General features: G+C 42.3%; 1 protein-coding gene across 5 annotated transcripts in view; it reads left to right on the top strand.

Annotated features, from left to right (window-relative positions):
• LOC121680632 (netrin-G2) overlaps positions 1–12,500 on the top strand; it is a 34,015-nt gene that overhangs the window by 9,786 nt on the left and 11,729 nt on the right. For 4 of the 5 annotated variants that reach the window (XM_042060088.1, XM_042060089.1, XM_042060091.1 and 1 more), the window contains exons 4-5: positions 9,866–10,038; positions 10,602–10,631. In XM_042060088.1, coding sequence (XP_041916022.1) covers positions 9,866–10,038; positions 10,602–10,631 — 203 coding nt within the window. Of the gene's footprint in view, positions 1–9,865; positions 10,039–10,601; positions 10,632–11,469; positions 11,650–12,500 lie in introns of all 5 variants that reach the window. The other variant, XM_042060087.1, reaches the window with a different exon arrangement.

Here is a 12,500-nt window from a genome sequence, read left to right as displayed (position 1 = left end):
TACACTATCAAATAGACCACTGTAAATGTTAGTTAAACATAGTAAATGTTTACCACTGTAAATGTTTGCAGTAGTAGTTCAATATTTAGTCACATAGGACTTGGCTGATTTTTTCCTCGACCACTAGGTCTACACGAACATTGTTGACAATGTAGGTCCCGCCCCTTCCTTGATTTTAATTGGCTAGCTAGAGAGAAGTGACATTGACAAACCAATCAGGAACTGAGAAATCAAACTCCTTCCATTTCATGCAAACTCCCTTCCGTTTCATGCAAACTCTCTCACACACACCACTATACTCTCTCACATACACCACTATAGTCTCTCACATATACTACTATACTCTCTCGCATACACTACTAAACTCTCTCACATTTACTACTATACTCTCTTGCATTCACTACTATACCTTCTCGCATACACTACTAAACTTTCTCGCATACTCTACTAAACTCTCCCGCATATACTATTATACTCTCTCGCATACACTACTATACTCTCTCGCATACACTATTATACTCTCTCGCATACACTAGTATACTGTCTCGCATACAGTACACTACTAAACTCTCTCTCACATACACTAGCCTACTATATTCTCTCACATACACTACTAAACTCTCTCACATACACTACTATACTCTTTACTCTCTCACATACACTACTATACTCTCTCACATTTACTACTATACTCCTTCACATACACTACTATACTCTCTCACATACACGACTATACCCTCTCATACATGAATGTAAAATGACTATAATAGTGAGTGTGCATGAGTATAGTGGTGTATGTGCAAGATTATGATAGTGTGTGTAAGACCAAGTATGAATTAAGGCCTAGACAGTCCCTCATAGCGTGTGCGTGTGCGTGCGCGTGTGTGTGTGTGTGTGTGTGTGTGTGTGTGTGTGTGTGTGTGTGTGTTTGTGTGGCTGTGAATGGCTGCTGACTCAGGTGAAACTGCTCCAGCTTTTGTCCCTCAATAAGAGCCCAGCAGGAATCGATCACACTGTCATCAGATGAGAGAGAGAGAGAGAATTGATCTCTCTTTTTCACACTCAGTAGTTTAATTCCCACACATACAGCCATCCTCTGCTCTCCCTTGTCCTGGGGGTCTCATGTTCTTCTCAAGTTAAAGTTTTTTAAGTCATCAATCTAAGAGCGTTTTTCACCACCTATAGACACAAATGTTACAGTAAATGATCAGACTCATGGGATTCATCCAACACCAATGCCACTTTCAAAACCTCTGAAGGTCTAATTTCATGTATTACTTGTTGTAAATTGTGGCTTTGATGTCATGCTCTGGCTGGTATTGCTCAGTTGATATTGGACATTATATGGCACAAAGCAGTTTTTTGTGCATGATATGATTTCTTTGAAAATTTAGTGCAGTCTAACTGTTATACAAATGTTGATCATTCCTCACTGGAGGGTACCTCTCGAAACCTATTTTTCCCTTGCCAGCACCAAGCTCAGAGGGTGTGCATTATTTTTGATATTTATACCTCTCGAAAGCAACCAAGTACCAAGTACTGAAATGTGTCAGTTGCCACAGCTCCCCCCTTCTATTGATTAAATACATTGTGATGTCACTCCCATTGGTACGCATGAAGGGGCATGACCCCCCAGGGACCAAAAGCTTATATTCCTTATCAACCTAGTGAGGCTACAAGCAGGCACATGTTCATGTGTGCCAGGGTTTCAGGTGTCCTGGGAATCGTCCCCGAAAAATAATTAAATAACAAATAAATCTTGGACCACCGATTATTGCAGAGATCTGTGAGGCATTTTCATTTATAAAAAAGAACAATATCCCATTTATCCTTATATGCTCAAAGAAAAGTGTATTTCTGTAAGTCCTTTTCTGATAAATAATGTCATTGGGGAATAAAACCCTCCATTCCATCCACCATTCACACATTTGTTTGTACACAATCTTTAATCAGAAAAGACTATTTTTGGACTTGTTGAATGTCTTAAAGAGCAGCGCTTGTGGGACATTGGTGTTGTGTTATGTGGCCCTTAATTTCCCTTTGGGACTTAGATTGAGTCATGGCCACTTCCCTGCCAGATGCAGTGATGACTCATCCCAAGTAAATGTACAAGATGAATGGAACTTTTCTTGGATGCAGATGTGTTGGATTCAAGGGAAGTATTCTGGTATATTCTACGAAATTATTCTGTGCTGAAAGGATCTAGAAAGGCCCTAGTGTTTTATTCACATTCCATGTGTGCATGTGCATGTGTGTGTGTGTGTGTGTGTGTGTGTGTGAGAGAGAGAGAGAGAGAGAGAAAGGCTTAAACAAAGTCCACAACAAAGCATCTAATGGAAGGGTTGGGTGTGGGGGGTAGAGACAAGAGTAATGCCCATCCATAATCACACCAATGAGAGCGTCTGCACAAGCCTCACATTTTCAATGTCTCAAGAATGGCTTTATAAACAGTACATAATATACTACTACAATACCATAATTTAACTGTAGAACAAAACTATTACTGTCACCTCTGCCCCATATACACAATTTATACTGTATACTGTATATATGCGCCATTTTGTACATATGGGTATGATCATAATCATTAATCAACAAACTGTTGGACAACTGATGTTGAGCCCTGTCAATCAATGAATGGTGAATTTATGACACATTTCCTGTTTATGTGGCGAGATGTTTCATTCATCATATTGCCATTTCAGCATATAGCAACATGCATGCGTTAATGCACACAAAATTCCAAATACTTCACTTCCTGTTGGGCGTGTGTACCAAATTTCATGAGTTTTTGACCATGGGAACCACTTCAGAAAAGGCAAAGTAAGGTCCCAAAAATAGTGAGGAAGAATAATCCTCACAAAAACAATAGGGCTTTACAGCTCGGTGCGCAATGCCGTACAGGCCCTGCACCATCGGTGCTTGGGCCCTAAATATAACATCAGGCACTCTGTTGCAAAAACACCTTTACAGAGAAGGCAGAGGGACTTGGTAGGGCTCAAAGATTAATCGATTTTTAATCGAAATCGCAATATCAACTAATGCAATCAGCAAATTGCAAAAGCTGTTAATTAATCATACAGCTTCCGACTATATGATTATTTGAGAGTATTTTGGGCTTACCAGAAGTGATGTATAAACAAGCAAACAAAAGTACTATGCCAAATCTATTGTCAAGCAGTTGCTACCTCCTGAGGCAACACACCTAACATGTAGCAACTTGGAAAAAGCACCAGAAGCAGCAGTATGGTGAATGCACTGCAAAAGAAAGCTAGCAGAAGTAGTGCTGGTCTTGCCCAATAAGACAAGAGTAAGCAAACGACTATTTCAGAGTCAAGGAATTACTGTAATCCTAAAATTAATATTAAACTGAAGCTTGACTTTCAAATCAAATCACATTCGCAATATCTGTCAGAAAAATTTCAATTAGATATTTTCCTTAAATTGTTCACCCCTAATACTCGTTGTTTCCTGGCCATGAAGGGATTTTTTCATGAAGAAAACATGAATATGTATCTTTTAAGAACTAATGAGTTTTTAGGGGTTAATCAATAGCTGGAGTACATCTTTGAAACATAGCACCAATGCTCTCATTTAATGGCCCTTTCTCATCAATTCAACCATTTTCTCTATACCAAGTGAAAGCAAATAAAGTTTTACTTGTGTATGCCATTAGTTGCCCTTAGTTTCCTTTAACTAAGACTCTAAAATGCATCATGAACTGATGTTTATCATAATCATGAGTTAGTATGAAGCTAATTATTCAACCAGTAGGCCATGAAAGACTGAGGGCATACAGCTTAACTGTCCTCCTGTGTCACTGCATAGAACATTTCAACATCACAGTGCCCAGAATACCAAAAAGTCCCGTCTAAACTCCCCCAAGTTTGAAGGCAGACATCCCTTGAGAGGCAGTATGTGATAAATACACATACTGTCTCCCCCAGAGAGAGGGGGGGGGGGGGGGGGCAGACTGGTGGTGGTGGTGGATGAGAAAGATGATGGATGTGTTTACTGTGGTGATACATCAGGAGGAGGTGATTCAGAGATTAACAATACTGTATCTCATCTATTCACACACGCACACACACACACACACACAGAAAGAGAGAAAAATGTTCAGGGGCCGTATTCATGATGAACAACTGAATAAAAAGGCCTAGCCTAAATGAATAAAGAGTAGCCTAAGGCAAAACAAATATATAGCCTAATGAAACAAATTATTAAATTAATCTGTCACCATATGCCTATGCCTACGTTTGCTAAATTCGCTAGTTAGGAGCTACTTTTAGCCTTAAAATTCTTTGTGAATACGGCCCCAGGCAGTCATATGGACCCTTTCAAGAGAGTTCCATTATCAGCATCATAGTTGGCCCCACAAGGCTTCCGTTTTAACATTCCATATGTTATCTTAATGCAGAGGAAGTAGATTGGGGCCCAAATAGAACGTTCAAGCATTGTTTTTGTTTTTATTGATGAAAGGGTCATATAAAGCATACAGTACATAGATGTAGTGAGCAGAACAAAAGGCCGACACACTTTCATTATTGTCCACTGGGGTGGACATGTGCTTTTAGATCACTAAAAACATAAGAAAGGGTTCACAGACAGACAAGTAGAAAACAGGACAGGGTATGCCAAAAGAGCATTTTAATGCTTTTTCCCAATCCTCACATTAACCACAGTGTTGTAACAATTAGTAGCTAGTTAAAATGCTGCGGGGTTGTGTCTTTGAGGGTGGGCAGTGGTAATTTGGCTCTCTTAGTGTGCCTTAGATGAACATGGAATTTGCACATAAAGGGCCCACCAAAAATAAGTGGACAATTGACAGACAAGGATAAAACCAGGATGTGGTGTATGTTAGTTTGTGTAGTGAGTATGTATGTGTAGTGCATGTGAGCTATGTGAAAAAATTTGAATGTGCTTCTTTGTGGAGCTGCATCTGAAGAACATGCACATAGTGCCAAACTAGCACAATACAAACTCTTGCAGTTTACATGCACACATCTGCATATTTCTCTGCATAAATAACAACTGCCTTTATTCAGAATCACCGTTCTTGCAAGGCTTATTTTTTTTTTTTAAGTTTTGGTTGATTTGCCTTGGAAATGCATTGGAAGTATGCATTGTGTTCTTGAAATTTGCATAGAGAAATTATACAGTATGGTCATTAGCTTTAATTTGACTCTAGATTGTGGTATTGCAGGGTTTTTTGGTCTCATGCCAATACTCAAAGTCAGTTTTAGCCTGTTAACATAATATTATGTGTTTGATACTACCTTAAACTTTAGCCTGTGTCCAATTTGAACATGTCCCACTCCTCATGGATACCCTCTCACATAACTATGCCCCTGCGGCTGCCTGGGTGGAGGCTGCAAACCCTTATAGGAGAGAAAGAGAGAGAGAGAGCAAGAGAGAGAGAGAGAGAGAGAGAGAGAGAGAGAAGTGAATGAGACAGTGGATGATGAAGCAGGAGGAGGAGGATGGGTGAGAGTATGTGGGACAGAACACTCAGGCCTAAGATGGAGTGACAGGGGAGGAATGAGAGATGAGAGTGTGAGAGAGGTGTATATGAGAACGTACAGCGGGAGAGAGGGAGACAAAGCGAGTGATGAGTGGAAAAGGGGAGGGTGGGCATAGGAGATGTGAGAGAGAGAGAGAGAGAGAGAGAGAGGGAGGGAGGGAGGGAGGGAGGGAGAGAGAGAGTGAGGGGGTAGAGGCAGCTGTCAGCACAGTGGTATGGGCCTGCCGAGGCAGCTGATCGGATAATCTGTTTATTTCTTCTCTGTGGGGAAGAAAGGTGCGCATCAGCATTTCTCTATTCTCTTTGTTTCATTCCTTTTTTAAACTCTCCCTCCATCTCTTTATGCTGTCAGGACTACTAAGCCCACAAATAGAATAAAGTAGTCAGGCTGGGCTTTTCCCTGAAAATGAAGAATTTTGTGCAAGAAACTTCCAGGAAGGGTGGGGTTGGGGGTTTGGGGGTTGTTTTGTAAAGGCAAGTTATTCTGTTTCCCTGGCGTGTTCATAGCATTTTCTCTTTGAGAGTGGGCAATAATTCTCAGGTAAGACTGGCTGATACTCTCATTTGGGATGCTGAACGCTGTAATACACACGTGAGCCATGTAGAACTACTTTGAGAGATATCACACGTCTTCACTCTCAGATTCAGCAGAGATGAGAAGGCAGTCATGGGGCAGGGGGGTTGAATCCACAACCCACAATCTGTGCTCCTGTCAGGATCTCCACAGATGATACCCTCTCAGTTGTCAGATTATGCTTGCTCCCCACTGGGGCGTTCATCATAGCCATGCTCGCGCTTCAGGCCCTGCTAATTGCCAAAGAGCACACGGCGCCAGGGGCGAACCAACAACTTTAGCACAAAATGCCACAGACGATGTTGACATTAATCCCTGACAACATGACAAATTGCCAAAAGATGCCGCAAAAAAAAGAAGAGCCAGCTCCGTGCAAAATGGTGGCAATTACTTTTTTCTGCTTGGTCAGGTTTTACTGCAGCAGTGATCCTGTGGGACACATGTGTCTGGGCTGCTGAACAGGAGAGAGGGTCTAACTCCTTTCTTCTACTTTTTTTATCCTTCCTCTTTTTTTTGTTCCTCTCTTCCTTTTCTGGGTTTTTCTTTTTTTTGGCAACAGGCAACAAGCCACAGCTTTGGTTGTTGTTTGATTACGCCACCTCGATCCATAGTTGGTGCTTGAAGGAGTGCAGTTGTGATTGGCTGCGGCCCAGGTAGGGAGGAAGCAGGCCAGCAGGCTCCTCTGAAGAGAGCTTAAATAACACTCTGAGCTGTGGAGGAACACTTGGGATTCTCAGACACACATCCGCTTGACATAATTGTTAGGAGCTAGGTCAGTAAAAACAGTGTAGAGTGTTTGAGATACATACAGTATAAGGGTGTGTGTGTATGTGTGAATGTGTGTGAGTGTGTGTGTGTGTGTGTGTGTGTTATACCTCATATATGTTTAGTCCTTGAGCTTTTTCTTCTCTTGAGTGTGTATATGATGCACAACCTCTGTGTCAGGCGAGGAGTGGTGAAGTGGTGATTGATTGGGCTGATGGATGAGACGTGACCCGTTTGACCTGCTCTTCGCCTCTGTGAGCCGCCGCTCGTCAGAAGTGCCAGATGTTTGAAGTTCTACTGCCCCGAATGTCCTCCGAACCCCCCTGCACCTCCACCACATCACACCACACACAGCAGGCTCCTGGCTCACAAGAACCATTAGAGAACCAGAGGAGGCCATTAAAACACACTCGCGTGCCAAACCAGCCTGACGTGAACCACAGGCGCACGCACGCACGCACGCACGCACGCACGCACACACACACACTATTAATGAGTAGACACCAATCTCCTTAATCCTTAATCTCAAAACAGTGAGTAGTGAGTATACGCATTACAGGTGAAGTGAAGTAAAACATTTTGAGGCCAATTACACTTGATAATGAGAAGCAAATCCAAATCTAAGTGATATGGGTCTCTGACCCTCTGTCATCCCCTGAAAACTCTATAAAAAAGGATGAGTCAACACACCAGATATTGCTCCTGGAAACATTTAATGTTTTACTACCAAGCACGTGAGGCCCTTCCTTAGACATCCTCTCCAGCTCGTCCTGTTGGCTAATGGTTCACCCTGTGCCAATGACATGGTCCCCTAGTAGGGGAAGTGAGGGTATTGTAATCAGAGGCTGTTGAAGATGTGGTTTCACTTTACTGGTTAGCGAGGGTTGCCCGGTTCGAACCCCGACCAGTAGGCACAGCTGAAGTGCCCTTGAGCAAGGCACCTAACCCCTCACTGCTCCCCGAGCGTCGCTGTGGTTGCAGCCAGCTCACTGCGCCGGGATTAGTGTGTGCTTCACTTCACTGTGTGTTCACTGTGTGCTGAGTGTGTTTCACTAATTCATGGATTGGGATAAATGCAGAGACCAAATTTCAAGAGTATATATACTTATACTTGGGTGAATAGTGTGTGACAGGGACGAGAATTGGCAGTCATCTGACTGCTGTTGCTGTATGCATTTGAATTGGTTTAAAGTTTTTACTATGATGAGCAATATAGTTTGACGTAAATATTTGAACTGGAGATTATTTCATTTTACCACATAAAGATATACATATGTAACAGAGGTCATAATTCGTCCGCCGCTCACGGCCCTCGAACCCGCCACCTCGACACACACCGGCGTGGGAGTCGAACGCTATAACCACTGAGCTAAAAGCCCAGGCTTCCAACTCAGCGGTTAGAAGCATTCTTAAGGTTAGGGGTGTAGGGGGGTGTATTCTTAAGGTAGAGGATTTACACGCGCAACTAGCATGCTAGCTCAGTTCGCCTCCGTTACACATAGCCCTGTGCAACACGGAAAGGTTTCGGTCTGATAGGATTTCTGTTCTCCTCAAATTCCTCACTATAAATAATAATGTAGTATGTCTCAATGCAAAAATCTAATCAAAAATCTAACCCTATACAAACCATTCAATTGAATTGTGGTTGCACTAATTTTGGCCACTTTTTTCAGTTTTTGACTGGGTTTTCTTTTTGATTACCGTATAGATAGATCATTTAAACAATAGTTTATGATGAGACTCGGCACACAGTATTTTTAGTTTGTGTCTTTTGTGAGGAAGGCGAGATAGCTTCCCACTGCCTTAAGCAGCATGTTCAAAGCATGAGCAGTTTAGCCGGTGTGCTGGAAGGTCATGTGTGTTTGTATGATAAGGTGAGGTAATGGACAGAGAAAAGGAGTTAAAGAGTGCAAGACAGAGAGAGAGAGAGAGAGAGATGGGGGGTGAATATTTAATGCAAGATGGAGTTCCACTCAAGCAAGAAAAACATGACTGCCAATGCACTGGACCGGAAGAATGGTATATGCTGCCATGCAACTCCTTCTAGAGGTGTAATCTGCACATACAGCATGTCAGTGACTCACTCAAATGTTTGCGTGCCAGTGTGTGTGTGTATGAGAGTGTGTGTGTGTGTGTGTGTATGAGAGTGTGTGTGTGTGTGTGTGTGTGTGTGTGCGCGTAATCATTTTTGCAACAAAATAATGCACAGATGCAGCATCTGAATTACTCTTTCAAATCAACAACGTGCTTTACACAAAACACTGCAGACTTTACTACCTTAATTTTAATTAAGAGGTCAGGAGATATCCTTTTTACAGTGCTTTGCGATAAGCGTGTTGCAGAATTGCAAATGAAGTCCAAAGCAGAAAATGTTTTTAAGGTTACATTGTGTTTCATTTATGGTTGCAATCATTTTAGGTTTTGAAGCTTTGATCTAGCATTTATTTTTACTATGCAAGTAATCAACATTTACATTTGATCAGTCGGCAGACGCTTTTATCCAAAGAGCTTACAAAATGACGAATAACATTCAAGCTACATAGCAAAGGAGGCCTTTGGCATTGAATACTACTACAGTACAATAAATACTACTACAAGGGTGAGCGTGCAGAAGTGTAAGTACTCGTCAAAGTGTAGTTGGAGGAGATCGTGGCAGAAGAAGCAGAAGGAAGTAGTAGGGAAGAAGAAGGAATGTTGCTGTGGCAGCAAAAACTGAAAGCAGTTGTGTGTATATTCTATGACTGAAAGCAATTGTGTGTATCTTCTATGACTGAAAATAATTGTGTGTATCTTCTATGACTGAAAATAATTGTGTGTATCTTCTATGACTGAAAGCAATTGTGTGTATCTTCTATGACTGAAAATAATTGTGTGTATCTTCTATGACTGAAAGTAATTGTGTGTATCTTCTATGACTGAAAGTAATTGTGTGTATCTTTTGTAGTTGTGTGTGTATGTTTGTATGACTGTGCGTGTAAGAACTGTGTGTGTTTCTTCCTCAGGTGTAAGTGTAACCTGCACGCGTCGCAGTGTGTGTTTACGGACGGTAACCTGCAGTGTGTGTGTGAGCACAACACCACCGGGCAGGACTGCTCGCGTTGCAAGAGGGGATTCAAAGCCAAGAGCTGGAAGCCAGGCTCCTACCTCCCCACTCCCAATGGCACACCAAACACATGTGGGTGCACACACACACACACACACACACACACACACACACACACACACACACACACGTATGCAGGAGTGTACACACACACACATACACACACACACACACACACACACACACACACACACACGCACACACACGCCTACACACACACACACGCCTACACACAAACACACACCTGGTCAACCCCACTGGCACAAAAGGCAGATGTTCTAGCACAAACAGAAGGATGAGGATGTAGTGGAGAGGAATGAGAGAGATATATGAACGAGTCAGTGTGCCTCAACACGAGAAAGAAGAAAAGAGTGGGGGAAGAAGAGAGAGAGAGAGAGAGAGAGAGAGAAGGAGAGAGAGAGAGAGAGTTACGCTAGGGGAATCCTTAGAGCAGGCAAATGAATAAAACACCAACCTTGGTTTAGTCTCACATGCATACCAGAGAAGAAGTATGACAACAAAAAGTATGAGATGCTGTGTAACTGCAGTGACACACACACACACACACACACTTGAACTCTGATGCATCTAATCATTAACTGCAGAATCTCTCTCTCTCTCTCTTTCTCCCTCAGGTGCTCAGGCTGGCATGTCGGCTGGTTCCAGTAAGTAGTGCAGGAATCAAAAGCAAAGGGAGAGTTACTCTCCTCTTTTCTCCTCTTTCCCTCTCTCTTTCTCTCCCTTCCTCTGTCCTGCTGCTGCCTCCACACTTCTCTTCATCTCTTCTTTGTGGCTTCAGTATTCCCCCCCTTTATTTTTAATAGGCTACTTGTCCCATGTCTCATCATCACCAGAAAAGCAACGCCAGAAATCTCTCCACAGTTCTGAGAGAGAGGGGGGGGGGGGTGAAGTAGAATCTGTGAATGGAAGCACAAGAAAAAGAGTCTCTAATAGAGTGCATGGCTCTTCTGGAGTGGGGAGATGTGCTGTGTGTGTGTGTGTGTGTGTGTGTGTACCTCTCACTGTAAGAGAGAGAGACAGTGAATGAGTGTGCGTGTGTGTGTATGTAGCCGTGTGTGTGTGTGTGTGTGTGTGTGTGTGCGTGTGCGTGCGTGAGTGAGTTTATGTCTGGATGAGTGCGTGTGTTCCCAAAGGAGTTCGGGAATAGAAGCGGAATTAGATTAGGGATTCTCTCTGTAGAGGTGCCCTAAGCCCTATCATTGTATATTTGTGTGAGAGTGTCTACCATTCCAAGCTCTGCTTTTACAGTATTTGTCTGTTGGATTCTGTGTTTGGTATAGATTTCACTGTTAACTTAATGGTTAATAGATTATCTTGAAATATGATGACATCGATTGGTAGTGATGTCAAGCTCATGTGACATTAGTTGTACATTAGATGTAGAGTAGTAGTAGTAGTTGTGTAGCTTTGGATGTTTTTGGGGTGCATTTTGGTGTTCAGAATCAGAGAGGACTTTTTCACTCATGTAGTTTCTTTTCTCAGCGAAGAGAGTGTCATCGGATTCTGTAGCCATAGAAACCACATCTTCTAAAGCCACTACTCTGGCTACAACAACAACAACCACTACTACCACAATAGCTACAACTACCACTACTGTCCCTACGACAACCACGGCCTCAAGCACTATACTGCTTGTGACCACCACTCAACAGCCTACAACAGGTGTGTGTGTGCAGGTGTGGCTGTGTGCATTTGGGTACTTGTCTGTGTGTTTGGAAGAGAGAGAAATTTGTATGTGTAAAGACGCCAATATACATAGCAGAGTTTATTTTTTGTCTGCCTCAATATTAGCTGAAATAGAAAGATAGAGAGAAAGAAAGAGAGAGGGGGGGAGAAAGAAACTAACTCTGTGACTTCCAATCTTGTGTAATTTGGGTGAAAGACTTCAAAGATTTTCGCCATGGGACCTCATTCACTCTTCACCAGTGAAGCTGACAGTCAGAGACAAAACCCAAAGTCTGCCACTAATAAGGGAACATGTTTTCAACATTTCTTATCAAACAACTGGCCCCTTCACAAAATATCCACATCAGGATTTAATGAATGAAGGCACTGCTTGCGTCAAATGGCGTTTGTTTTACCTTATTTCTGTAAGATACTGTTACATTCCAGTCATGTGTTTCAATGGCGTTGAGCATGTTTTACATGAACAGCTGTCCAGAAAATTTAGCGAGCTAATAAGAAGAGGTGTCACCTCAGGAGCCATTTGGGACTTTTGCAAATAGCCCATTATCCCATTACCTTGCAAACTAACCTCAGACTGGGGTCAATTCATAATTCACCCAGATGAAATCTGAACTCTGTAGATAATCTGCTCCAGTAATCTCAGGAAGGAAGTAAACACATACAGTTTAAGTCAGTGCCATCCCCAAAAGATTCCTCTTTTTATCACAGGGTAATCGACCAAAGTGGAGCATTTTGCATGAAAATAATAGAATAAATTAAAGTTATACAAGGAAAATGTAAAATGTGGATATCTCAGCTCTCTAAACTGAGCTCCAGCACAACTGAAA

Source organism: Alosa sapidissima, chromosome 13 (assembly GCF_018492685.1).
Source record: "Alosa sapidissima isolate fAloSap1 chromosome 13, fAloSap1.pri, whole genome shotgun sequence".
Taxonomy (NCBI): domain Eukaryota; kingdom Metazoa; phylum Chordata; class Actinopteri; order Clupeiformes; family Clupeidae; genus Alosa; species Alosa sapidissima.
This window is presented reverse-complemented; position numbering and strand designations above follow the sequence as displayed.